The sequence below is a fragment of the Salmo salar genome, chromosome 27, assembly GCF_965601325.2.
Source record: "Salmo salar chromosome 27, fSalSal1, whole genome shotgun sequence".
Taxonomy (NCBI): domain Eukaryota; kingdom Metazoa; phylum Chordata; class Actinopteri; order Salmoniformes; family Salmonidae; genus Salmo; species Salmo salar.
In genome coordinates, this window is record NC_138317.1 from 39,387,501 (window position 1) to 39,415,006 (window position 27,506).

General features: G+C 42.6%; 1 protein-coding gene across 1 annotated transcript in view; it reads right to left on the reverse strand.

Annotated features, from left to right (window-relative positions):
• Positions 1–21,221, reverse strand: part of LOC106589038 (unconventional myosin-Ig) — an 84,919-nt gene extending 63,698 nt beyond the window's left edge. The window contains exons 1-12 of the mRNA XM_014178690.3: positions 21,012–21,221; positions 17,258–17,466; positions 13,371–13,464; positions 12,221–12,386; positions 10,389–10,442; positions 10,106–10,201; positions 9,901–10,017; positions 9,448–9,654; positions 9,109–9,254; positions 8,774–8,888; positions 6,488–6,658; positions 1,123–1,193 (exon numbers count right to left, since the gene is read on the reverse strand). Of these exons, the coding sequence (XP_014034165.2) occupies positions 1,123–1,193; positions 6,488–6,658; positions 8,774–8,888; positions 9,109–9,254; positions 9,448–9,654; positions 9,901–10,017; positions 10,106–10,201; positions 10,389–10,442; positions 12,221–12,386; positions 13,371–13,464; positions 17,258–17,466; positions 21,012–21,106 (1,541 nt within the window). The 5' untranslated portion in view covers positions 21,107–21,221. The remainder of the gene's footprint in view (positions 1–1,122; positions 1,194–6,487; positions 6,659–8,773; positions 8,889–9,108; positions 9,255–9,447; positions 9,655–9,900; positions 10,018–10,105; positions 10,202–10,388; positions 10,443–12,220; positions 12,387–13,370; positions 13,465–17,257; positions 17,467–21,011) is intronic.
• Between the last annotated feature and the right edge of the window lie 6,285 nt (positions 21,222–27,506).

Sequence of the window (27,506 nt, forward strand, 5' to 3'; positions counted from 1 at the left end):
TAAGAGTGTAGGGAATAAGCTGTCTGGTGCATGATGGTGGTTTGAGAGACAAACTCAGGGATTCAGGACGGATGAACGTAAACTAAGCATGAATTAATTGATGACGGACGGATGAACGTAAACTAAGCATGACCTAATTGATGACGGATGGATGACGGATGGATGAACGTAAACTAAGCATGACCTAATTGATGACGGATGGATGACGGATGGATGAACGTAAACTAAGCATGACCTAATTGATGACGGACGGATGAACGTAAACTAAGCATGACCTAATTGATGACGGATGGATGAACGTAAACTAAGCATGACCTAATTGATGACGGATGGATGAACGTAAACTAAGCATGACCTAATTGATGACGGATGGATGAACGTAAACTAAGCATAACCTAATTGCTCAGCTTTTGAAGATGTGTTGGACGTTATGTCAACCTGGATTCCCTGACTCATTACTCCTGGACTCGTTCAGGATTACCACTGGTCGAGGCTAAGCTGCATGACTATTTCTGAAGGGAAATAGTCTTCTCTCCCTCTCTCCCTAAACTTGACGGCAATATAGATCCTGCAAAACCACAGTGTTAGCCAATGGAAGACCTTGGTACTGGATAAACACACATTGTCAGCCAATGGAAGACCCTGTTACTGGATAACAGTCTGGTCTACTCCCTCGTCTCTCCCTCCCTCCCTTCCCCTCTGTCTTCCTCAGAAAGACTATGTCCTGCTATTTCTAAAATTGAGGTCAGCACACTTTTTCAGTTTAGGTCCTGAAATACTTGTGCCAACAGTGGTAACCAAGGCGATAGGAACTGGTAGTGGGCTGACTACTTTTAGCTATACTTACTCCCCTTGACTTTTCATCCAATCAACATTGATCTTGCCTATGACATGTGACCTTTCCTGTGTTTCCTGTGTCATCATAACCTTTCACCTGTTGAACCACCATGGCAGCCTTAAATCCTCTGGGATGAAGAAGATTAGCAGTAAATGAGATTATAGTAAGTGAGATTATAACAAATGAGACTATAATAAATGAGATTATGGTAAATGAGATTATGGTAAATGAGATTATAGTAAATGAATGAGGTAAAAGCATAGGTAAGAAAACAAGTGACTCACGTGACGTCTCCAGCGTAGTGGCGGATACGGAAATCTCTGTGGAACTCCATGGTCTTGTCTGAGGGCGTGAGCTACAATGTAGATGACATCATCATCATCATCAGCGCCATCAACATCGACGTCATTCCTATCATTATCATCATCATCACAGTTACTCTGTAAAAAAGGCTGGCAGAGGGAGATATAATCATATCTTAAAGCCCTCGTGCAGTCTTTATATTTTGACTTTTAAATGATCACTGTATCAATTTATCACTTGCCACTTTATATTATTTATATTAGATAATGTTTACATAACCTACATTATTCATCTCATATGTATAGTGGGGGAAAAAAGTATTTGATCCCCTGCTGATTTTGTACATTTGCCCACTTACAAAGAAATGATCAGTCTATAATTTTAATAGTAGGTTTATTTGAAGTGAGACAGAATAACAACAAAAATATCCAGAAAAACGCATGTCAAAAATGTTATAAAATGATTGCCATTTTAATGAGGGAAATAAGTATTTGACCCCTCTGCAAAACATGATTTAGTACTTGGTGGCAAAACTCTTGTTGGCAATCACAGAGGTCAGATGTTTCTTGTAGTTGGCCACCAGGTTTACACACATCTCAGGAGGGATTTTGTCCCACTCCTCTTTGCAGATCTTCTCCAAGTCATTAAGGTTTCGAGGCTGACGTTTGGCAACTCGAACCTTCAGCTCCCTCCACAGATTTTCTATGGGATTAAGGTCTGGAGACTGGCTTGGCCACTCCAGGACCTTAATGTGCGTCTTCTTGAGCCACTCCTTTGTTGCCTTGGCCGTGTGTTTTGGGTCATTGTCATGCTGGAATACCCATCCACGACCCATTTTCAATGCCCTGGCTGAGGGAAGGAGGTTCTCACCCAAGATTTGACGGTACATGGCCCCATCCATCGTCCCTTTGATGCGGTGAAGTTGTCCTTTCCCCTTTGCAGAAAAACAACCCCAAAGCATAATGTTTCCACCTCCATGTTTGACGGTGGAGATGGTGTTCTTGGGGTCATAGGCAGCATTCCTCCTCCTCCAAACACGGCAAGTTGAGTTGATGTCAAAGAGCTCCACTTTGGTCTCATCTGACCACAACACTTTCACCAGTTGTCCTCTGAGTCATTCAGATATTCATTGGCAAACTTCAGACGGGCATGTATATGTATTCTTGAGCAGGGGGACCTTGCGGGCGCTGCAGGATTTGAGTCCTTCACGGCGTAGTGTGTTACCAATTGTTTTCTTGGTGACTATGGTCCCAGCTGCCTTGAGATCATTGACAAGATCCTCCCATGTAGTTCTGGGCTGATTCCTCACCGTTCTCATGATCATTGCAACTCCACGAGGTGAGATGTGCATGGAGCCCCAGGCCGAGGGATATTGACAGTTCTTTTGTGTTTCTTCCATTTGCGAATAATCGCACCAAATGTTGTCACCTTCTCACCAAGCTGCTTGGCGATGGTCTTGTAGCCCATTCCAGCCTTGTGTAGGTCTACAATCTTGTCCCTGACGTCCTTGGAGAGCTCTTTGGTCTTGGCCATGGTGGAGAGTTTGGAATCTGATTGATTGATTGCTTCTGTGGACAGGTGTCTTTTATACAGATAACAAGCTGCGGTTAGGAGCACTCCCTTTAAGAGTGCGCTCCTAATCTCAGCTCGTTACCTGTATAAAAGACACCTGGGAGCCAGAAATCTTTCTGATTGGGAGGGGGTCAAATACTTATTTCCCTCATTAAAATGCAAATCAATTTATAACATTTTTGACATGCGTTTTTCTGGATATTTTTGTTGTTATTCTGTCTCTCACTGTTCAAATAAACCTACCATTAAAATTATAGACTGATCCTTTCTTTGTCAGTGGGCAAACGTACAAAATCAGCAGGGGATCAAATACTTATTTCCCCCACTGTATATACTGTACGCCATACCATCTACTACATCTTGCCTATGCCATTCGGCCATCACTCATTTATATATTTTTATGTACATATTCGTATTCATTCCTTTACACTTGTGTGTACAAGGTAGTTGTTGTGGAATTGGTAGATTACTTGTTAGATGTTACTGCATGGTCGGAACTAGAAGCACAAGCATTTTGCTACACTTGCATTAACACCTGCTAACCATGTGTATGTGACAAATAAATTTGATTTGAACATCTAATGAATAACTGTGTTTTTTTAATCAAAATAACTCCAAAATATATTTGTATAATTTATTTCCCTGAGCCTCCTTTGGCCCTTGAAATGATCAGTCTGAACGTGTGGGCGTCAGGAAACAAATATGAAGACATTTACATACACAGTCTTGATTGGTTGATAGGATGGTCTAGAGCACACCCGGTTGCCAAGATAAACAGTCATTGGTCAATTATAATCAGATTACATTGTGACATCATGAAGTGGTCTAAAAGTTCTATCCCATCTGAACAGGCTGAAATTCCATGATTTTTTTTCAAACAGCTTTTACACAAAAAGGGCATTTTCATAATTTTCACCATTTCAGAGTGTGGAAATATAATTAAAAACCACTAGAAAAATCATGTTTTTCACTGCACTAGCCCTTTAAATGACACCTCTCTCATACTGTATCTTACACAGATCTCTTCAACAAACACAGAAGGAAGACTTTTATAGTACAGTTGGCAGTATGTTGAGCATTTAGACCCACTACCATTGGATGTTACTGTCTGTCTCAGTGCTTTCAACAAACTCTCGCTGTCTGATGAAGGATAATGAAACTATAAGAGTACAAACAGCGGGAAACCCCTGCTCTCTACAGAACATCCAGTGTAACTGCACTAACAACATCACACCAGTGGGGGTTAAAGCCATTCTCTAACCAGCCATTAATCCTGATGGGAGAGTTACAGTATAATGATAGTTAAACCAGTGTCACGTCCTGAGCTTAGAAAGCTGTTATTTTCTATGGTAGAGTAGGTCATGGCGTGACGGGGGTTTTCTAGTTTAGTTTTTCTATGTTGTCAGGTTCTAGTTTTGTATTTCTATGTTGGTTTTGTTTGGGATGATCTCCAATTAGAGGCAGCTGGTCCTCATTGTCTCTAATTGGAGATCATACTTAAGTAGAGGTTTTTTCCACCTGGGTTTATGGGAGATTGTTTTTGAGTACGTGTATGTTAACTCTGCATCACGGTTTGTTGTTTTTGTTATTAATTTCTTTATATGTATTATATAGTTTCACAGTGTAAATAAAATGTGGAACGACACACACGCTGCACTTTGGTCCGCTCCTTTCTACGACAGCCGTGACAACCAGCCATTAATCCTGATGGGAGAGTTGCAGTATAATGACAGTTAAACGAGAGAAGACATCTTTTATTGAGGTAGATGAAGGATTCGGAACCTCTTAGCATGATTCAAGTTTTGGGGTTAAGGGGTTAAGGGGTCCTCGGTTAAATAGGGACACGGTGGTTATATAGGGACGCGGTGGTTATATAGGGACGCGGTGGTTATATAGGGACGCGGTGGTTAAATAGGGACGCGGTGGTTATATAGTGGTTATATAGGGACGCGGTGGTTATATAGTGGTTATATAGGGACGCGGTGGTTATATAGTGGTTATATAGGGACGCGGTGGTTATATAGTGGTTATATAGGGACGCGGTGGTTATATAGTGGTTATATAGGGACGCGGTGGTTATATAGGGGTTAAATAGGGACGCGGTGGTTATATAGTGGTTATATAGGGACGCGGTGGTTATATAGGGACAAGGTGGTTATATAGGGACGCGGTGGTTATATAGGGACACGGTGGTTATATAGGGACGAGGTGGTTATATAGGGACGCGGTGGTTATATAGTGGTTATATAGGGACGCGGTGGTTATATAGTGGTTATATAGGGACGCGGTGGTTATATAGGGACGCGGTGGTTATATAGTGGTTATGTAGGGACGCGGTGGTTATATAGGGACGCGGTGGTTATATAGGGACGCGGTGGTTATATAGTGGTTATATAGGGACGAGGTGGTTATATAGGGACGCAGTGGTTATATAGGGACACGGTGGTTAAATAGGGACGCGGTGGTTATATAGGGACGCGGTGGTTATATAGGGACGAGGTGGTTATATAGGGACGCGGTGGTTATATAGTGGTTATATAGGGACGCGGTGGTTATATAGGGACGCGGTGGTTATATAGGGACGCGGTGGTTATATAGTGGTTATATAGGGACGAGGTGGTTATATAGGGACGCGGTGGTTATATAGGGACGAGGTGGTTATATAGTGGTTATATAGGGACGCGGTGGTTATATAGTGGTTATATAGGGACGCGGTGGTTATATAGTGGTTATATAGGGACGCGGTGGTTATATAGTGGTTATATAGGGACGCGGTGGTTATATAGGGACGCGGTGGTTATATAGTGGTTATATAGGGACACGGTGGTTATATAGTGGTTATATAGGGACGCGGTGGTTATATAGGGACGAGGTGGTTATATAGGGACACCGTGGTTAAATAGGTTGCGGTGGTTATATAGGGACGCGGTGGTTATATAGGGACGCAGTGGTTATATAGGGACGAGGTGGTTATATTGGGACGAGGTGGTTATATAGTGGTTATATAGGGACGCGGTGGTTATATAGGGACACGGTGGTTATATAGTGGTTATATAGGGACACGGTGGTTATATAGGGACGAGGTGGTTATATAGGGACGCGGTGGTTATATAGTGGTTATGTAGGGACGCGGTGGTTATATAGGGACGCGGTGGTTATATAGTGGTTATATAGGGACACGGTGGTTATATAGTGGTTATATAGGGACGCGGTGGTTATACAGGGACGACGTGGTTATATAGTGGTTATATAGGGACGCGGTGGTTATATAGTGGTTATGTAGGGTGGTTATATAGGGACGCGGTGGTTATATGGTGGTTATATAGGGACACGGTGGTTATATAGGGACACGGTGGTTATATAGGGATGAGGTGGTTATATAGTGGTTATATAGGGACGCGGTGGTTATATAGGGACGCGGTGGTTATATAGTAGTTATATAGGGACACGGTGGTTATATAGTGGTTATATAGGGACGAGGTGGTTATATAGGGACGCGGTGGTTATATAGTGGTTATATAGGGACACGGTGGTTATATAGGGACGAGGTGGTTATATAGGGACACGGTGGTTATATAGTGGTTATATAGGGACACGGTGGTTATATAGTGGTTATATAGGGACGCGGTGGTTATATAGGGACGCGGTGGTTAAATAGTGACGCGGCTATCGGAAAGTAAAGGATAGATGGAGGTAATTGTGTTAATTGTATGGCTAGGGAGAATAGAATAGAATATAGTTTATTTTGTTTGAGGCAGTGCTGCTCTGACCCACCTTGCGAGAGGTGTAGTGGGGGTGTTGTCCCAGCTTAGCATCCATACTTTCCAGGCAAACGGTGTCTGTCACCTTCCCCACAGAGAGACAGGCCTCGTCCAGCACAGATATGATGCCTTTATGGGGCTGTTCCACCAGGTCCACGATGATCTGGTTGTTAAAATAGTCAATCTGGGAACACATGGGGGAGAGGAACTGTTAAATGTTTGTTTATGAATATTGCATGTGCTGGGTGGTGTGTTTGTGGAGTGTGTATGTTTGGAGAGCGAGAAGGGGGAGAGAGAGAACGGTGAGAGAAAGACATTGTGTGTGTGTGTGTGTGTGTGTGTGTGTGTGTGTGTGTGTGTGTGTGTGTGTGTGTGTGTGTGTGTGTGTGTGTGTGTGTGTGTGTGTGTGTGTGTGTGTGTGTGTGTGTGTGTGTGTGTGTGTGTGTGTGTGTGTGTGTATGTTTGGAGAGAGAGAAGGGGGAGAGAGAGAACAGCGAGAGAAAGACATTGTGTGTGTGTGTATCAGTCCGTCTGTGTGTGTCAGTGCCCATGCGTTCGCTTGCTTGTGCGTGTACGCAACTCAATTGCTGCCAGATGATACCCTCTCTCTGGTACTCACATGCTGCCAGATGATACCCTCTCTCTGGTACTCACATGCTGCCAGATGATACCCTCTCTCTGGTACTCACATGCTGCCAGATGATACCCTCTCTCTGGTACTCACATGCTGCCAGATGATACCCTCTCTCTGGTACTCACATGCTGCCAGATGATACCCTCTCTCTGGTACTTACATGCTGCCAGATGATACCCTCTCTCTGGTACTCACATGCTGCCAGATGATACCCTCTCTCTGGTACTCACATGCTGCCAGATGATACCTTTTCTCTAGTACTCACATGCTGCCAGATGATACCCTCTCTCTGGTACTCACATGCTGCCAGATGATACCCTCTCTCTGGTACTCACATGCTGCCAGATGATACCCTCTCTCTGGTACTCACATGCTGCCAGATTATACCCTCTCTCTGGTACTCACATGCTGCCAGATTATACCCTCTCTCTGGTACTCACATGCTGCCAGATGATACCCTCTCTCTGGTACTCACATGCTGCCAGATGATACCCTCTCTCTGGTACTCACATGCTGCCAGATTATACCCTCTCTCTTGTACTCACATGCTGCCAGATGATACCCTCTCTCTGGTACTCACATGCTGCCAGATTATACCCTCTCTCTGGTACTCACATGCTGCCAGATTATACCTTCTCTCTGGTACTCACATGCTGCCAGATGATACCCTCTCTCTGGTACTCACATGCTGCCAGATTATACCCTCTCTCTGGTACTCACATGCTGCCAGATGATACCCTCTCTCTGGTACTCACATGCTGCCAGATTATACCCTCTCTCTTGTACTCACATGCTGCCAGATGATACCCTCTCTCTGGTACTCACATGCTGCCAGATGATACCCTCTCTCTGGTACTCACATGCTGCCAGATTATACCCTCTCTCTGGTACTCACATGCTGCCAGATTATACCCTCTCTCTGGTACTCACATGCTGCCAGATGATACCCTCTCTCTGGTACTCACATGCTGCCAGATTATACCCTCTCTCTGGTACTCACATGCTGCCAGATGATACCCTCTCTCTGGTACTCACATGCTGCCAGATGATACCCTCTCTCTGGTACTCACATGCTGCCAGATGATACCCTCTCTCTGGTACTTACATGCTGCCAGATGATACCCTCTCTCTGGTACTCACATGCTGCCAGATTATACCCTCTCTCTGGTACTCACATGCTGCCAGATGATACCCTCTCTCTGGTACTTACATGCTGCCAGATTATACCCTCTCTCTGGTACTCACATGCTGCCAGATTATACCCTCTCTCTGGTACTCACATGCTGCCAGATGATACCCTCTCTCTGGTACTCACATGCTGCCAGATGATACCCTCTCTCTTGTACTCACATGCTGCCAGATAATACCCTCTCTCTGGTACTCACATGCTTCCAGATGATACCCTCTCTCTGGTACTCACATGCTGCCAGATTATACCCTCTCTCTGGTACTCACATGCTGCCAGATTATACCCTCTCTCTGGTACTCACATGCTGCCAGATTATACCCTCTCTCTGGTACTCACATGCTGCCAGATTATACCCTCTCTCTGGTACTCACATGCTGCCAGATTATACCCTCTCTCTGGTACTCACATGCTGCCAGATTATACCCTCTCTCTGGTACTCACATGCTGCCAGATGATACCCTCTCTCTGGTACTCACATGCTGCCAGATGATACCCTCTCTCTGGTACTCGTCTTGTTCCTGGCAAAGGATCAGCTGGATGAAGAGCTGCTGCAGCTTCTCATTACAGTAGTTGATGCAGAACTGTTCAAAGCTGAACAACAACGACACACGAACACAGATGTTAATATGACACAACCGATCATGTAGTCACAGCATGGCCATGTTACATTTTGAAGATATAATATATATCATATATTTCCTAAATTTATAAAATACAGATATTGATAGAAAGATACATCCATCTGTTCAAATACTGGTATCTGTATTGATCTATGTACCTTATCCATCTTGTGAGTTATTCCGTTACTAACCTGTTGTTGTCGAAGATCTCAAAGCCGTAAATATCCAGCACTCCAATAACTGTGTTTTTCCCATGAAGCATTGGGTTGTAGTCTTTCACCTCAATAACAGCGTTGATACGGCCTACAATCCAACCAAACAGTCTCTCATAGAGAGCCTAAAAATACAGATAAAGAGAGAGAGAGAGACAGAGACACAGAGAGAGAGAGACAGAGAGGATAATGTGACCCGAAATAACATGAGAAAAAGATGTGAGAAAGCTGAGTTAGTACACACTACACAACAATGAGTCAACATTAGATGTAGTTTTAAAGACAGATAGTCTTGTATTGATGTGTCCAGCCCAGCACCTTGGTGAAAGCATCCCGGCCGAAGCAGGCCTCCTTCTCAGAATGTCCCTTCTCTATGACTTCTCCGTCCCCGGTGGCCACAGTCCGGTACAGCAGGCTCTTGGTCACATTGTCTGGCTCTGTGCTGGTCAGCTCAGCGATGTGACTCACGTCCCCCATCCCCACCACCCGGACACTCTCACTGTCTGTCTCAAACTGCAGGTTACCCTGGGTAGAGTCAGACATCTTGCTGTTATAACATGATGTGTCACACCATTAAACAAGAACAAGGGATATACTTGTAAAAAGTACTTTTATTGTGTAAGTTTCAGTTGCACTGCCTTTATCAAGGCAACTCTGTGGTGTATACCAAACTTAATTTAATCTCTTATGTTAGTCATGCTAAGGTCTTATAGTTGTATTAAACCATTCAGATAACCTTTAGCTTGTATGACCAATAGAAATGTGACCAACCAGGATGAGGATGGTCCCCAGGATTCTGTAGATGGAGTGAATCTCCTCCTCTGAAAAGCCAATCACATTCAGGGCACTCAGCACTGCGTTGTGGCTGGACCGGTCGTTGTTGGACGTCTAGAGACATTGTTATTTACTCCCACACATGCTGAAGGTGGGCTACCATAATGTAATCATCACTAACCAGTAGGGGGGTAGTACTCACAGTGGCGACAGCTCCTCCTCTGGTGTACACATAGTTGGCAGGGTCATTGTGCAGGTGAAGGGACTTCAACATAACCTCTGAACCTCCACGTAGTAACTGTGGAGATACACAACACACAGTGTAGAAAAAAGATGGATGTAGCATGAATATTTATGAGGACAAAAACAGAAGAACTTTTCCAAACACCATTATTTCCCTGGATCAGGTCCGGACATCATTTAAGTCATCGTCACTTCTACCTATAACTATATTGTACGTAGTGTAATGACCAGTAAACATTTACCTGATAGAAGGAGTGGAAGTTCCTCTCACCCCCATTCTGCTGCACCACCCTTGACTTACAGTCGGAACAGAGAAAAATATGTGAATACACACACACACACACACACACACACACACACACACACACACACACACACACACACACACACACACACACACACACACACACACACACACACACACACACACACACACACACACACACACACACACACACACACACAGACAGAGAGCGAGAGAGACCATTCGAGTTTAACTATAACCATAACCTCAAATACAAGACAAGAGAACAGAGAAATATCGGAGGTTATTTCTGTTCAGTGAGAATGGATGAGTCCATCGTTCACACAGCCCCACAGTGTCAGATGGTGTGTTAGCTAGCTCAAAGAGAAGATAAATGCAGCAGTCATCATGGGCCCCCAGGTGAGCCATTCATTATCAGAATCAGGGTGTAATTCACAGGAACATCTATTCATGGACTCACTCTCTCTCATGTCTCTGTTTCACCACCTTGATCAAACATTTATGTTCAAGTATGAAATGGAAAGTAGAAAGTGGATCACTTTTCAAAAGAAGGTCACAGAAACAGATACATACTATATTAAGCGTATTCCTTGACTAAAAAAGCATGTTCAATCTCCACTGAAAGTGCTTTCTAGTCCAGGACAAGGCTTAATCTATGTCTGGGAAACTGGCCCTATAAATCTGCCTTTAAAGTAACTGCCCAGTGTTCCCATGAAATATGACCTGTAATTACTTACAATGAGTGAAATAGTTTTCTTCCAGAACCTTTCAATGAGGTATGTTAAAGCAACTTTTCTGTGTTAGAATGGTGTGGGTGTGTACTGGTCATTCAATTATTAATACGAGTAGACCACTGATTGGCCAGCTCATCCTCCTATAGACCACTGATTGGCCAGCTCATCCTCCTCAGGCAGATGACATCATGTTCTATGAAGAAGTAGTAAGCATTTTTGAAACCGTCTGTTTGAGATACACGTTTGAGAAGGTTTTTTTTAAAGTGCTTTTCTCCTATTTATGTTTTGGTCACAAATACGAGTATAGGATGAGTCAACAACAATATTTGGATATGAGTTAACCCTTTAAACTCAGAGGAATTGACCAATATGGATATGGCCAAATTTAAATGTTTCTTAAAGAGAAAATATGAAAATGCATAAGCATAGTTGCAATTGAAAAGGTTTGGAGATTCTGGGAAAACGATTAGATCAAAGGAATCATGAGTGAATTCAGGTACGTGTTGCGCTGCAAATTTTCTTCACAACAAACAAACATAGGCTCATTGTGTTCAGAACAACCCAGGGTATGACGTGATCTTGTAGCTGTACATCAAACACTGACACTGTATTTGACATGATTTTTATGACAAGCGCATATTGGACTCACGGGTGTGTGGCTTGCTTGTATGACATCAAAGCGGTATTTATTATAATCCTCAACATCTTATCTTTCAAAATACATAGTCCTCTTAATTTACAGCATTTCCCACACTCACAACAACAACAAAAAATCGCAAAAGTTGCCCAATTACCAAGGGCGATGGGGGTGTGCAAAACGGCTGTCAGTCAAACCCCATACAGAGCTGTGAAGCGCAGAGCCTGAGCTGTGACGTCATTTATAGCATGTTACTGTGTTCTAATTTATGCGCTTATCAGTGCCCAGATCTGGTATTTTCGAACCGTATACGGGTTAACAGAATATTAACTTAAGCTGTCCAAACAAATCTCTTTTCCTAAGTCCCTTCCTTCACTCCAAGTCAAGGTCCAATCACTGTCTGTCTCTCACCATCCTGTCCAATCACATTGTTCTCACCTTCTCCAGTAGGTAGTTGTTAATATGTCCGCCGGTGGGGTTGCCGTTGAAGTTGAAGTTGATGTCCATGTACTTCCCGAAGCGGCTGGAGTTGTCGTTGCGGTTGGTCTTGGCGTTACCGAAGGCCTCCAGCACACAGTTAGACTTCAGAAGAACGTTCTTCACACTGTGTCACAGAGGAGAGTGTGGTCACCATGGATAGCAGCAATAGGAGATGACAATGTGTCCCAAAGATTGAGAAGAGAGGAAGAGAAAGAAGTGAAATAAGAAGTTCTTACATTTATTTATTTAACTAGGCAAGTCAGTTAAGAACAAATTCTCAATGGTGCAGCTGGGAAAGAAATTGAGGATCTGAGGGCCCATGCCAAATCTTTTCAGCCTCCTGAAGGGGAAGAGGCGCTATCTTGTCTTCTTCACGACTGTGTTAGTGTGTGTGGATCATGTTATTTCCTTAGTGATGTGGACACAGAGGAACCTGAAGCTCTCGACCCGCTCCACTACAGTCCCGTCGATGTGGGTGGGGGCGTGCTCTGCCCTCCGTTTCCTGTAGTCCGCGATCAGCTCCTTTGTCTTGCTGACGTTGAGGGAGAGGTTGTTGTCCTGGCACCTACTCCCTATAGGCCGTCTCCAACCTCCTCCCTATAGGCCGTCTCCGACCTCCTCCCTATAGGCCGTCTCCGACCTCCTCCCTATAGGCCGTCTCCGACCTCCTCCCTAAATGCCGTCTCCGACCTCCTCCCTATAGGCCGTCTCCGACCTCCTCCCTATAGGCCGTCTCCGACCTCCTCCCTATAGGCCGTCTCCAACCTCCTCCCTATAGGCCGTCTCCAACCTCCTCCCTATAGGCCGTCTCCGAACTCCTCCCTATAGGCCGTCTCCGACCACCTCCCTATAGGCCGTCTCCGACCTCCTCCCTATAGGCCGTCTCCGACCTCCTCCCTAAAGGCCGTCTCCAACCTCCTCCCTATAGGCTGTCTCTAACATTGCCACTGATGCAGCATATGCTGTATGTCTTTCCAGAATCTCCACTCTAACCCAGTCAAATATATAGTGTTATTTAACAGGGGACAAGGGAGCCTCCTCAGAACCTACTCAGAACCTTCTGAACCCAGTGACACCTCCTGGTTGACCTTTAACACTGATGACTCACCTCTCGACCTCTGCTCTCTGGCTGGGGTTGGTGATGGCTGCGATGTACTGCATGATGTACTTGCTAGCCTCTGTCTTTCCTGCGCCACTCTCACCTGGGACACACAGTACATGTACATGTATGTGGCAGTTCATGTACATTACTAGCGGGTTTTGCAACCAGATATATATTAGTAGATATACAGTACCAGTCAAAAGTTTGGACACATCTAGTCATTCAAGAATTTTTCTTTATTTTTACTATTTTCTACATTGTAGAATAACAGTGAAGACATCAAAACTAGGAAAAAACACATATGGAATCATGTAGTAACCTAAAAAGTGTTAAACAAATCAAAATACATTTTATATTTGAGATTCTTCAAAGTTGCCACCCTTCGCCTTGACAGCACACTCTTGGCATTCTCTTAACCAGCTTCACCAGGAATGTTTTTCCAACAGTCTTGAAGGAGTTCTCACATATGTTTAGTACTTGTTGGCAGCGTTACGTTCACAATGCCGTCCAACTCATCCCAAACTATCTCAATTCGTTAGGTCGGGTGATTGTGGAGCCCAGGTCATCTAATGCAGCACTCCATCACTCTCCTTCTTGGTCAAATAGCCCTTACACAGCCTGGAGGTGTTTTGGGTCATTGTCCTGTTGAAAACAAATGATAGTGCCACTAAGCTCAAACCAGATGGGATGGCGTATCGCTGCAGAATGCTGTGGTAACCATGCTGGTTAAGTGTGTCTTGAATTCTAAATAGATCACTGACAGTGTCACCAGCAAAGCACCCCCACACCATCACACCTCCTCCTCCATGCTTCACGGTGAGAACCACACATGCGGAGAGCATCTGTTCACATACTCTGCGTCTCACAAAGACACCGCGGTTGCAACCAAAAATCAAAAATGTGGACTCTTCAGATTTCCACCAGTCTAATGTCCATTCCTCATGTTTTTAGGCCCAAGCAAGTCTCTTCTTCTTATTGGTGTCATTTAGTAGTGGTTTCTTTGCAGCAATTCAACCATGAAGGCCTGATTTAAAGCAGTCGCCTCTTAACAGTTGATGTTGAGTTGAGTCTGTTACTTGAACTCTGTGAAGCATTTATTTGGGCTGCAATTTCTGAGGCTGGTAACTCTAATTAATTTATCCTCTGCAGCAGAGTTAACTCTGGGTCTTCCTTTCCTATGGCGGTCATCATGAGAGACAGTTTCATGAAAGCGCTTGATAGTTTTTGTGACTGCACTTGAAGAAATGTTCAAAAAGTTATTGAAATTTTGCAGATTGACTGACCTTCATGTCTTAAAGTGATGGACTTTCGTTTCTCTTTGCTTATTTGAGCTGTTTTTGCCATAATATGGACTTGGTCTTTTACCAAATAGGGCTATCTTCTGTATCCCACGCTACCTTGTCACAACACAACTGATTACGAAGGAAACAAACACATTACGAAGGAAAGAAATTCCACAAATTAACTTTTAACAAGACACACCTGTTAAATTAAATGCATTCCAGGTGACTACCTCATGAAGCTGATTTGAGAGAATGCCAAGAGTGTGCAAAGCTGTCGTCAAGGCAAAGTGGGCTACTTTGAAGAATCTGACATATATTTAGATTTGTTTAATACACATATGATTCCATGTGTGTTATTTCATAGTTTTGATGTGTTCACTATTATTCTACAATGAAGAAAATAGTAAAAATAAAGAAAAATCCTTGAATGAGTAGGTGTGTCCAAACTTTGGACTGGTACTGTATTTATTTGCACTTCTACGATATAAGATCATGTGATGTAAATTGAAGTTTATTTATGGCATGAATCTACCTTAACTTATGGATCGGGCCATTTTTTTCAATTTTCGCCTAAAATTACAAAAATAACTGCCTCTAGCTCAGGACCTGAAGCAAGGATATGCATATTCTTGATACCATTTCAAAGGAAACACTTTGAAGTTTGTGGAAATGTGAAATTAATGTAGGAGTATATAACACATTAGATCTGGTAAAAGATAATGAATGCAAGAGAAAAGCCATAATGTATTATTCCAGCCCAGACGCAATTTAGATTTTGGCCACTAGACGGCAGCAGAGTATGTGCAAAGTTTTAGACTGATCCAATGAATCATTGTATTTCTGTTAAAAATGTTGTATCAAGACTGCCAAATGTGCCTAATTGGTTTATTAATAACTTTTCAAGTTCATAACTGCACTCTCCTCAAACAATAGCATGGTATACTTTCACTGCAATAGTTACTGTAAATTGGACAGTGCAGTTAGATTAACAAGAATTTAAGCTTTCTGCCAATATCAGATATGTCTATGTCCTGGGAAATTCTCTTGTTATTTACAACCTCATGCTCATCGCATTTGCCTACTTTAGCTCAACCTTCCCGCGCGAGACCCACCTATCCTGTAGAGGTTTTAAAGTGTGTCTCTACTGTCAGTCACCAACCATGATGTTACTCTTCCTCTTTATGTGACTAATGTAAGCAGGTTGACATTTATTGTCATGACTCTTGTACTGGAGGCAGAACTGAGTAATTTCCCATAGATAAGCCAGCTGCAAAGTCTAAATTGGCTATATTGTCAAATTCATGATTTTTTATTAAATTCTTTGGCTTAATTTAAGGTTAGGGTTAGGTTTAAAATTAGATTTGTTGACTTTGTGGGTGTCCCAGCTAGGGACCACTCTGCAGAGCTGGCTCCAGAACAAGGTTTGTGAAGAAAAACGCTAACCTGCATCAATAGCCTGCTATAAGTACACACAGTAGATGAGGAAACAGGACATTATGAGTTAGTGTAACTAAGAAAAGCCCATTTCACCAACATTAAGTGGAGACCAATACGCATCATGTTCTGGAGAAGTGAGGAACCAGTCAGATAGATAGTGACAGACAGAATGGTATGATGATGTTTGCATAAAGTGATTGCGGACCTCTTTGTTATTTAGTGAGCAGAACGCTGAAATGTTTAGTGAGCAGAAGGCTGAAATGTTTAGTGAGCAGAACGCTGAAATATTTAGTGAGCAGAACCCTGAAATGTTTAGTGAGCAGAACCCTGAAATGTTTAGTGAGCAGAACGCTGAAATGTTTAGTGAGCAGAACGCTGAAATGTTTAGTGAGCAGAACCCTGAAATGTTTAGTGAGCAGAACCCTGAAATGTTTAGTGAGCAGAACGCTGAAATGTTTAGTGAGCAGAACGCTGAAATGTTTAGTGAGCAGAACATTGAAATGTTTAGTGAGCAGAACGCTGAAATGTTTAGTGAGCAGAACGCTGAAATGTTTAGTGAGCAGAACGCTGAAATGTTTAGTGAGCAGAACGCTGAAATGTTTAGTGAGCAGAACACTGAAATGTTTAGTGAGCAGAACGCTGAAATGTTTAGTGAGCAGAACACTGAAATGTTTAGTGAGCAGAACACTGAAATGTTTAGTGAGCAGAACGCTGAAATGTTTAGTGAGCAGAACGCTGAAATGTTTAGTGAGCAGAACGCTGAAATGTTTAGTGAGCAGAACACTGAAATGTTTAGTGAGCAGAACGCTGAAATGTTTAGTGAGCAGAACGCTGAAATGTTTAGTGAGCAGAACGCTGAAATGTTTAGTGAGCAGAACACTGAGATATTTAGTGAGCAGAACGCTGAAATGTTTAGTGAGCAGAACCCTGAAATGTTTAGTGAGCAGAGCGCTGAAATGTTTAGTGAGCAGAAGGCTGAAATGTTTAGTGAGCAGAACACTGAGATATTTAGCCAGATATGTAAAATCCTAACTATCCGTTCACCATGCTCTCTGACCCTCTCAGAACCAGCTAACCAAGGTCAAACAGGCTTGCAGGACTAAAGGAGGTAAATTATGATTGATGATTGGAGTGTGAGGTGTGCGGTGTTGTGTAAAATGGAGTGTGAGAGACCTGAAACGACGATGCAGGTGTCTTTGGCCCGTCTCTTCATGGCCTTGTACGCAGCGTCGGCCACAGCGTACAGGTGGGGAGGGTTCTCGTACAGCTCCCGGCCGCGGTAAGCATTGATGACCTCCTTCCCGTAGATGTCCATCTGTTTGTAAGGGTTGACTGACACTACCCCTTCTCCTATGAAGGTGTAGATATGGGCATTCTCAAACCTTCCAAGGAACACAGACAAACACAAAACAGAGCTGACGCTACTTTAGCTTTTTTATATTTTTGAAAAGGCTTGAATTTTAACTTCCCAAATAGAAATGTAGGAAAACAGAACAAATACTTTTGATATGAAACGGCCAACTTGTGATAATAACGCTGTGACAACAAGGTGGACAATAATCATTTGTGCCACAGCAATGCTTCTATGTATAGCCTACACACACACTCAAACCACATTCAACAGTAAGGTTCCACCCCATCAACACCTTGCCCATTGTGGTGAGAGCAACGTTTACACAGCAACAGGGTAGGCCATTTCACAGAGAAACACCCTAACATAAAAACCACACATATTTGTGCATCTAAACTCAAACCTCCCACTCTCACCTACTCTCAAAACGAACACACCCCAAAAGCATAGGAATTGACGTGGATGGGAAGTGAGAACAGGAAGCATGGGAAGTGAGAACAGGAAGTATGTACAAATTGTGTCTCAAGAGGAGTTGCTTCCTCCACCTTGTTTAACTTGCCTGGGTATTGATTTTACTTGTGGCACCTATCCTGCTGATATTAAACATAATTGCCTATTTCTGTGCAGAAATGTAGGATATATATCACAAGTTACAATAAATCAACTAAATGACCTACTAAACAAAAACGTCAATCCATCAATTCCTCCTATGTAACCTTCCGCATCTGCGGTGGAAGTTGGCCGAGCTATAAAGGTGTTTAAAAGGTGTCTTCTCACAAAAACATCCAAACGGGTTTCTTTATGACCTCTACAAGTGTCAAGGGACTCGTCTGAAGGTAACCCATAAAAACTAATGGAAGTATGGAGGTAGATTTGTGGCAACAAAAATAAGGGGTTAAATATGGGTTCAACCTAAAATATTTCCTGAGCTTTCCGGCGCCGACAGAGATGGCCGCCTCGCTTCGCGTTCCTAGGAAACTATGCAGTATTTAGTTTTTTTATGTGTTATTTCTTCTGCATCTTGCCTATGCCGTTCGGCCATCACTCATTTATATATTTTTATGTACATATTCGTATTCATTCCTTTACACTTGTGTGTACAAGGTAGTTGTTGTGGAATTGGTAGATTACTTGTTAGATATTACTGCATGGTCGGAACTAGAAGCACAAGCATTTCGCTACACTTGCATTAACACCTGCTAACCATGTGTATGTGACAAATACATTTGATTTGATTTGATATCTCCTAGATATAGGACAGACACTTCAAAACCTTATTCCTTATTATTTTTTAAATTGACAGTCTTTTTGACATTTATGAATGTTTTAATCATTTCTATCGGCAATACTAGTACAGGCCAAATTCAATATTTTATCATTTTTATATATATATACATATACATACATACATACATACATACATACATACATACATACATACATACATACATACATACATACATACATACATATATATATATATATATATATATATATATATATATATATATATATATATATATATATATATATATATATATATATGCTTGATACCTAAAGAAGTCCTCAAATTCAAAATCCAATGCAGTGCATTCAGAAAGTATTCAGACCCCTTGACTTTTCACACATTTTGTTACGTTACAGCCTTATTCTAAAATTGATTAAATTGGTTTTTCCCCCTCATCAATCTACACACAATACCCCATAATGACAAAGCAAAAACAGGTTTAGAGAAATGCAAATGTATTTAAAAAAACCTGAAATATCATATTTATATAAGTATTCAGATCCTTTACTCAGTACTTTGTTGAAGGACCTTTTGCAGCGATTACAGCCTCGTCTTCTTGGGTATGACGCTACAAGCTCGGCACACTTGTATTTGGGGAGTATCTCCCATTCTTCTGCAGATCCTTTCAAGCTCTGTCAGGTTGGATGGGGAGGGTCGCTGCACAGCTATTTTCAGGTCTCTCCAGAGATGTTCGATTGGGTTCAAGTCCGGGTTCTGGCTGGGCCACTCAAGGACATTCAGAGACTTGTCCCAAAGCCACTCCTGTGTTGTCTTGGCTGTGTGCTCAGGGTCGTTGTCCTGTTGGAAGGTGAACCTTCGCCCCAGTCTGAGGTCCTGAGCGCTCTGGACCAGGTTTTCATCACAGACCTCTCTGTACTTTGCACTGTTCATCTTACCCTCAATCCTGACTAGTCTCCCGGCCTATGCCACTGAAAAACATCCCCACAGCATGATGCTGCCACCACCATGCTTCACCGTAGCGATGGTGCCAAGTTTCCACCAGATGTGACGCTTGGCATTCAGGCCAAAGAGTTCAATCTTGGTTTCATCAGACCAGAGAATCTAGTTTATCATGGACTGAGTTTTGAGTTGGGTTGAGTTTGATATCATTTAAACGCTTAACAGGCTTGTAAAACTATTTTTTTTAAAATATATTTTTTTTAATGTCAATTATCTAAAATGTGTAAACTCCATTTGTGTAAACTCCATACTTTACATGCCTTTTGGCAATCTCCAAGCGAGCTGTCATGTGCCTTTTACTGAGGAGTGGCTTCCGTCTGGTCACTCTACCATAAAGGCCTGATTGGTGGAGTGCTGCAGAGATGGTTGTCCTTCTGAAATGTTCTCCCATCTCCACAGAGGAACTCTGGAGCTCTGTCAGAGTTACCATCGGGTTCTTGGTCACCTCCCTGACCAAGGACCTTCTCCCCCGATTGTTCAGTTTGGCCAGGCGGCCAGCTCTCGGAAGAGTCTTGGTGGTTCCAAACTTCTTCTATTTAAGAATGATGGAGGCCACTGTGTTCTTGGGGACCTTCAATGCTGAAGACATTATTTGGTTCCCTTCCCCAGATCTATGCCTCGACACAACCCTGTCTCTGATCTCTATGGACAATTCCTTAGATCTCCTTAGAACTAGTTTTTGCTCTGACATGCACTGTCAACTGTGGAACCTTAAATAGACAGGTGTGTGCCTTTCCAAATCATGTCCAATCAATTGAATTTACCACAGGTGGACTCCAATCAAGTTGAAGAAACATCTCAAGGATGATCAACGGAAACAGAATGCACCTGATCTCAATTTAGAATCTCGTAGCAAAGGGTCTGAATACTTATATAAATAAGGTATTTCTGTTTTGTTTTTTATACATTTCCATAATATTCTAAAAAAATAGTTTTTTCTTTGTCATTATGGGGTATTGTGTGTTGATTGATGAGGATATTTTTTTTAAATCCATTTTAGAATAAGGCAGTAACGTAGCAAAATGTGGAAAAAGTCAAGGGGTCGGAATACTTTCAAAATGTACTGTATTAATCCATGGTATGACCTACCCCCATGCCTTAGAGTTTTAGAGGATAAGGGAGGCACTGAAAAGTTGCTAATGTTGCGAGGTTGAGGGGACTGAGAGCTGATAAAGATATCCATTGTGCCACAGCCACCATGACAGCTTCCTCTCATCTCCATCCCTGTGTTTTACCTTCTTCCTCCTCCTCAACCTCCACTCCTCGACCGGAGTCACCATCAGTCCTTACATACTCTCTACCCCAGTCTCTCTACAATTAGGCCTTACCTCAGCTTCAGGTTCTCCATAAACTGCTCTATGTTCACCTCATCCAGAAGGACAAAATCAGACTTCCCAAACTCCAGGCCCTCCAGCGCTGCCATCCTGACGGACAGACAGAATGACAAAAAAGATAGAGAGGAACGGAAGTCTCTAGGGGAGAGAGAGAGAGAGTAGAGGACTCTAGGGAAGAGAGAGAGAAGTGAAGCGAAGGCAGGCAGGCAGGCAGGCAGAATAGGCTAGTGCTGCTGGGGCCCGGTAGTGAAAATGGAGTTGAGGCAGTGTGCTGTGTTGTGGGTGTGGGTGTGGCATAACTCTGTTCTTTTGTGGTGTGGGGTGCTGCTTAGTCAAGTCAATGAGGGCTGTGGTCGGCCTCTCTGTAGTGTGTGTGTGTGTGTGTGTGTGGTGTGTGTGTGTGTGTGTGTGTGTGTGTGTGTGTGTGTGTGTGTGTGTGTGTGTGTGTGTGTGTGTGTGTGTGTGTGTGTGTGTGTGTGTGTGTGTGTGTGTGTGTGTGTGTGTGCGCGTGTGTGTGTGTGCGTGTGTGTGTGCGCATGCACGGCGGGTATATATATAATGGGACAGCGAAGAACTATCATTAAACACAGAAAACACTTATGCATCCTCCATCTTCTCTTTCTCTCTTCCTGCCACAGGCCTCCAGACCTCCTTGTTTCAGAGGAAAACCACTGAGTGAACCGTTGCAGAGGCCTATGAGAACAAGAAAGTCATACTGTATCTCTCTTAGCCTCCCCCTCTCTCTCCCCTCTCTTTTTCCACCTCTCACTTTTCCTCTCTCCCCCCTCTCTATCTCTGTCTGTGTATCTATCTATTTTTCTATCTCTCTTCCATAGAAAGACCCCACTCCATAAAGATACTTGATCTGAAATTAAGAAGAAGAAAACCAACTGAACACTGAGACACAGAGGCTCGATCCACTGCCAACAATCTACAATTAAGCCTGTAAATTAGCTGTACATTTTAGGACAAAATGCTCTCTTCTCCTGGGAAGGATCAGGGTATTTCCTTGGAAGGATCAGGGTATTTTCTGGGAAGGATCAGGGTATTTCCTTGGAAGGATAAAGGCATTTCCTGTAAAAGGATCGGTGTAACATGGCGCCGATAGAGATGGCAGCTTAGCTTCTAGTCCTTAGGAAACTGTGCTGTATTTTGTTTTTTTATGTATTATTTCTTACGTTGTTAGCCCAGAAAACCTTAAGTGTTATTACACACAGCCGGGAACTACTGGATATCAGAGAGACGTCAACTTACCAGCACAACCAGCACTACGACCAGGATTACGACTTTTCCAAAGCGGATCCTTTGTCTGCACCTCTCAGGGCATTTGAACTGATTCCAGAGGCTGACCCAAAACAACGCCGCCGGAGGAAAGGGTGCCAGAGTGGTCTTCTAGTGAGGCTTCGGATGCGCACACACCACCCACCGCTTCCGAGTATATTACTCACTAATGTCCAGTCCCTAGTTAATAAAGTTGACAAAATCAGGGCAAGAGTTGCTTTACAAAGAGATATCCGGGATTGTAACATACTCTGCTTCAAGGAAACATGGCTAGCTTGGGACATGCTGTCAGAGTCAGTACAGCCAATGGGATTTTCAGTGCATCGCACCGACAGGAATAAACATCTCTCCGGTAAGAAGAAGGATGGAAGTGTATATTTAACAACTCATGGTGTAATTGTAACAACACACAGGAACTCAAGTTCTTTTGTTCACCTGACCAAGAATTCCTCACAATCAAATGCCAACCGTATTATCTCCCAAGAGAACTCTCCTCGGTTATCGTCACAGCCATGTATATCCCCCCGCAAGCGGATAGCAAGACGGCCATCAAGGAACTTCACTGGACTTTATGCAAACTGGAAACCATATATCCTGAGGCTGCATTTATTGTAGATGGGGATTTTAACAACGCTAATTTAAGAACAAGGCTACCTAAATTCTATCAGCATATCGATTGCAGTACACGAGCGAGTAACACGCTCGGCCATTGCTACTCTAACTTTCGTGATGCATACAAGGCCCTCTCCCGCCCTCCTTTTGGCAAATCTGACCATGACTCCATCTTGTTGCTCCTCTCCTATAGGCAGAAACTAATTCAGGAAGCGCCCGTGCTTAGGTCTATCCAACACCGGTCTGACAAATCAGATTCTGCGCTTCAAGACTGCTTCGATCACGTGGACAGGGAAATGTTCTGGGAAGCCTCAGAGAACAACATTGACAAATATGCTGACGCATTGAGTGAGTTTATAAGGAAGTGTAAAGGAGATATTGTACCCACTGTAACTATTAAAACCTTCCCTAACCAGAAACCGTGGATTGAGGGCAGCATTCGCACAAAACTGAAAGCACATACCACCGCATTTATTCATTGCATTGCAACTGGAAATATGGCCGAATACAAACAGTGTAGGGTAGGGTGGTGATATATAATGTAGGGTAGGGTGGTGATATATCATGTAGGGTGGTGATATATCATGTAGGGTTAGGGTGGTGATATATAATGTAGGGTAGGGTGGTGATATATAATGTAGGGTTAGGGTGGTGATATATAATGTAGGGTTAGGGTGGTGATATATCATGTAGGGTTAGGGTGGTGATATATCATGTAGGGTTAGGGTGGTGATATATCATGTAGGGTTAGGGTGGTGATATATCATGTAGGGTTAGGGTGGTGATATAATGTAGGGTTAGGGTGGTGATATATCATGTAGGGTAAGGGTGGTGATATATAATGTAGGGTAGGGTGGTGTGTATCATGTAGGGTAGGGTGGTGATATATAATGTAGGGTGGTGATATATAATGTAGGGTTAAGGTGGTGATATATAATGTAGGGTAGGGTGGTGATATATAATGTAGGGTTAGGGTGGTGTGTATCATGTAGGGTTAGGGTGGTGATATATAATGTAGGGTGGTGATATATAATGTAGGGTTAAGGTGGTGATATATAATGTAGGGTAGGGTGGTGATATATAATGTAGGGTAGGGTGGTGATATATCATGTAGGGTTAGGGTGGTGATATAATGTAGGGTAGGGTGGTGATATATCATGTAGGGTAGGCTGGTGATATATCATGTAGGGTTAGGGTGGTGATATATCATGTAGGGTAGGGTGGTGATATAATGTAGGGTAGGGTGGTGATATATAATGTAGGGTAGGGTGGTGGATATAATGTAGGGTTAGGGTGGTGATATATAATGTAGGGTAGGGTGGTGATATATCATGTAGGGTTAGGGTGGTGATATATGTAGGGTAGGGTGGTGATATATAATGTAGGGTAGGGTGGTGATATATCATGTAGGGTTAGGGTGGTGATATATGTAGGGTAGGGTGGTGATATATCATGTAGGGTGGTGATATAATGTAGGGTAGGGTGGTGATATAATGTAGGGTAGGGTGGTGATATATCATGTAGGGTTAGGGTGGTGATATATAATGTAGGGTTAGGGTGGTGATATATAATGTAGGGTTAGGGTGGTGATATATAATGTAGGGTAGGGTGGTGATATATAATGTAGGGTAGGGTGGTGATATATAATGTAGGGTAAGGGTGGTGATATAATGTAGGGTTAAGGTGGTGATATATCATGTAGGGTAGGGTGGTGATATATCATGTAGGGTTAGGGTGGTGATATATCATGTAGGGTAGGGTGGTGATATATAATGTAGGGTAAGGGTGGTGATATAATGTAGGGTTAAGGTGGTGATATATCATGTAGGGTAGGGTGGTGATATATCATGTAGGGTTAGGGTGGTGATATATCATGTAGGGTAGGGTGGTGATATATCATGTAGGGTTAGGGTGGTGATATATAATGTAGGGTAGGGTGGTGATATATCATGTAGGGTAGGGTGGTGATATATAATGTAGGGTAAGGGTGGTGATATAATGTAGGGTTAAGGTGGTGATATATCATGTAGGGTAGGGTGGTGATATATCATGTAGGGTTAGGGTGGTGATATATCATGTAGGGTAGGGTGGTGATATATCATGTAGGGTTAGGGTGGTGATATATAATGTAGGGTAGGGTGGTGATATATAATGTAGGGTTAGGGTAGTGATATATAATGTAGGGGTAGGATGGTGATATATAATGTAGGGTAGGGTGGTGATATATAATGTAGGGTAGGGTGGTGATATATAATGTAGGGTTAAGGTGGTGATATATCATGTAGGGTGGTGATATATAATGTAGGGTGGTGATATATAATGTAGGGTTAGGGTGGTGATATATAATGTAGGGTTAGGGTGGTGATATATAATGTAGGGTTAGGGTGGTGATATATCATGTAGGGTAGGGTGGTGATATATCATGTAGGGTGGTGATATAATGTAGGGTTAGGGTGGTGATATATCATGTAGGGGTAGGGTGGTGATATATCATGTAGGGTTAGGGTGGTGATATATAATGTAGGGTTAGGGTGGTGATATAATGTAGGGTTAGGGTGGTGATATAATGTAGGGTTAGGGTGGTGATATATAATGTAGGGTGGTGATATATCATGTAGGGTTAGGGTGGTGATATAATGTAGGGTTAGGGTGGTGATATATAATGTAGGGTTAGGGTGGTGATATATCATGTAGGGTAGGGTGGTGATATATAATGTAGGGTTAGGGTGGTGATATATCATGTAGGGTAGGGTGGTGATATATAATGTAGGGTTAGGGTGGTGATATATCATGTAGGGTTAGGGTGGTGATATAATGTAGGGTTAGGGTGGTGATATATCATGTAGGGTGGTGATATATCATGTAGGGTTAGGGTGGTGATATATCATGTAGGGTTAGGGTGGTGATATATAATGTAGGGTAGGGTGGTGATATATAATGTAGGGTTAGGGTGGTGATATATCATGTAGGGTAAGGGTGGTGATATATCATGTAGGGTAGGGTGGTGATATAATGTAGGGTAGGGTGGTGTGTATCATGTAGGGTTAGGGTGGTGATATATCATGTAGGGTAGGGTGGTGATATAATGTAGGGTTAAGGTGGTGATATATCATGTAGGGTAAGGGTGGTGATATATCATGTAGGGTTAAGGTAGTGATATATCATGTAGGGTAGGAGGGTGAAATCAGTCAAGACCTCATAAAAAAAATTGTAGACCTCCCCAAGTCTGGTTCATCCTTGGGAGCAATTTCCAAACGCCTGAAGGTACCACGTTCATCTGAACAAACAATAGTACGCAAGTATGAACACTGTTAGGGTTCGTTTCTTTTGTCGTTGTAAGTCATTCGTTCATTTGTGAAATTAGCATTATGACAATATCTTTCATTAAATCATTCAAAAACCTTTATTAACCCCTGTGCGGCCTCCAGCGAAAAATCATATCCCCATTAGCATAACGAAATTTAATAATTAAAAAAATAATAATAATAATTCAAATTATATCGTTTTATAGATACACCTCTCCTGAATCGAACCACGTTGTCTGATTTCAAAAAGGCTTTACAGCAAAAGCAAAACATTAGATTATGTTAGAGGAGTATATCGTAAAAGTAGCCACATAGCCATTTTCCGACCAACCACATGCATCACAAATAACCAAAAAACAGCTAAATGCAGCACTAACCTTTGACAATCTTCATCAGATGACACACCTAGGACATCATGTTACACAATACATGCATTCTTTTGTTCGATAAAGTTCATATTTATATATAAAAACAGCATTTTACATTGTCTACGTCGTTACCTTTTTACTCCTGAGACCAAAACCCTGCCTACCAAGCTATGTAAACAATGACTTTTAGTGTTATCTAAAACTTAGCAGTAAATATCCACTCCCCAAAGTTGATTTATTATGGAATGTCTGACTAGTCTCTTATCTCCAACACTCAGAGGGGCCTTTTTTATAAGAAAGAGAGGGAGAGAGAGAGAGAGAACTAAAAAAACAATTGTGGAATACTAAACCTCTACAATGAATCTATATTGTTAATCTGTAGTCTAGGACCCTATAAATGTAAGGAGGGAGGGGTCTTATAACCCCTCCCCTTCTATTACTATAACATGAGCAAAATCAATTATTCTAATACATCAAACATTTGTACAGCCCTTTTCATGACCCCTAGGTGAACCCGACAACACCATGGGACCACGCAGCCGTCATACCGCTCAGGAAGGAGACGCGTCTGCTATAGATGAACGTACTTTGGTTCGAAAAGTGCAAATCAATCCCAGAACAACAGCAAAGAACCTTGTGAAGATGCTGGAAGAAACGGGTACAAAAGTATCTATTTCTATATCTATTACAGCTCGAGAAAGTGGATTTCAATTGGCGCGTGCGTTTAACATAAAGCCTCATGGCTCTCATTGATTAAACAACACATTGTAGTAACACTGCTAAAGCCAATTTAACAATGTCAATCAAGAGGTTGCTCTGGATACATTCGTTTTCTGTATGTGACCTTTACTTCCTGAAGTGCACTGGAGTGTTGTTTTTGCTTCTCGAAAGGCTTGATTATCAGTGAGCATTCTAAAAGTGAT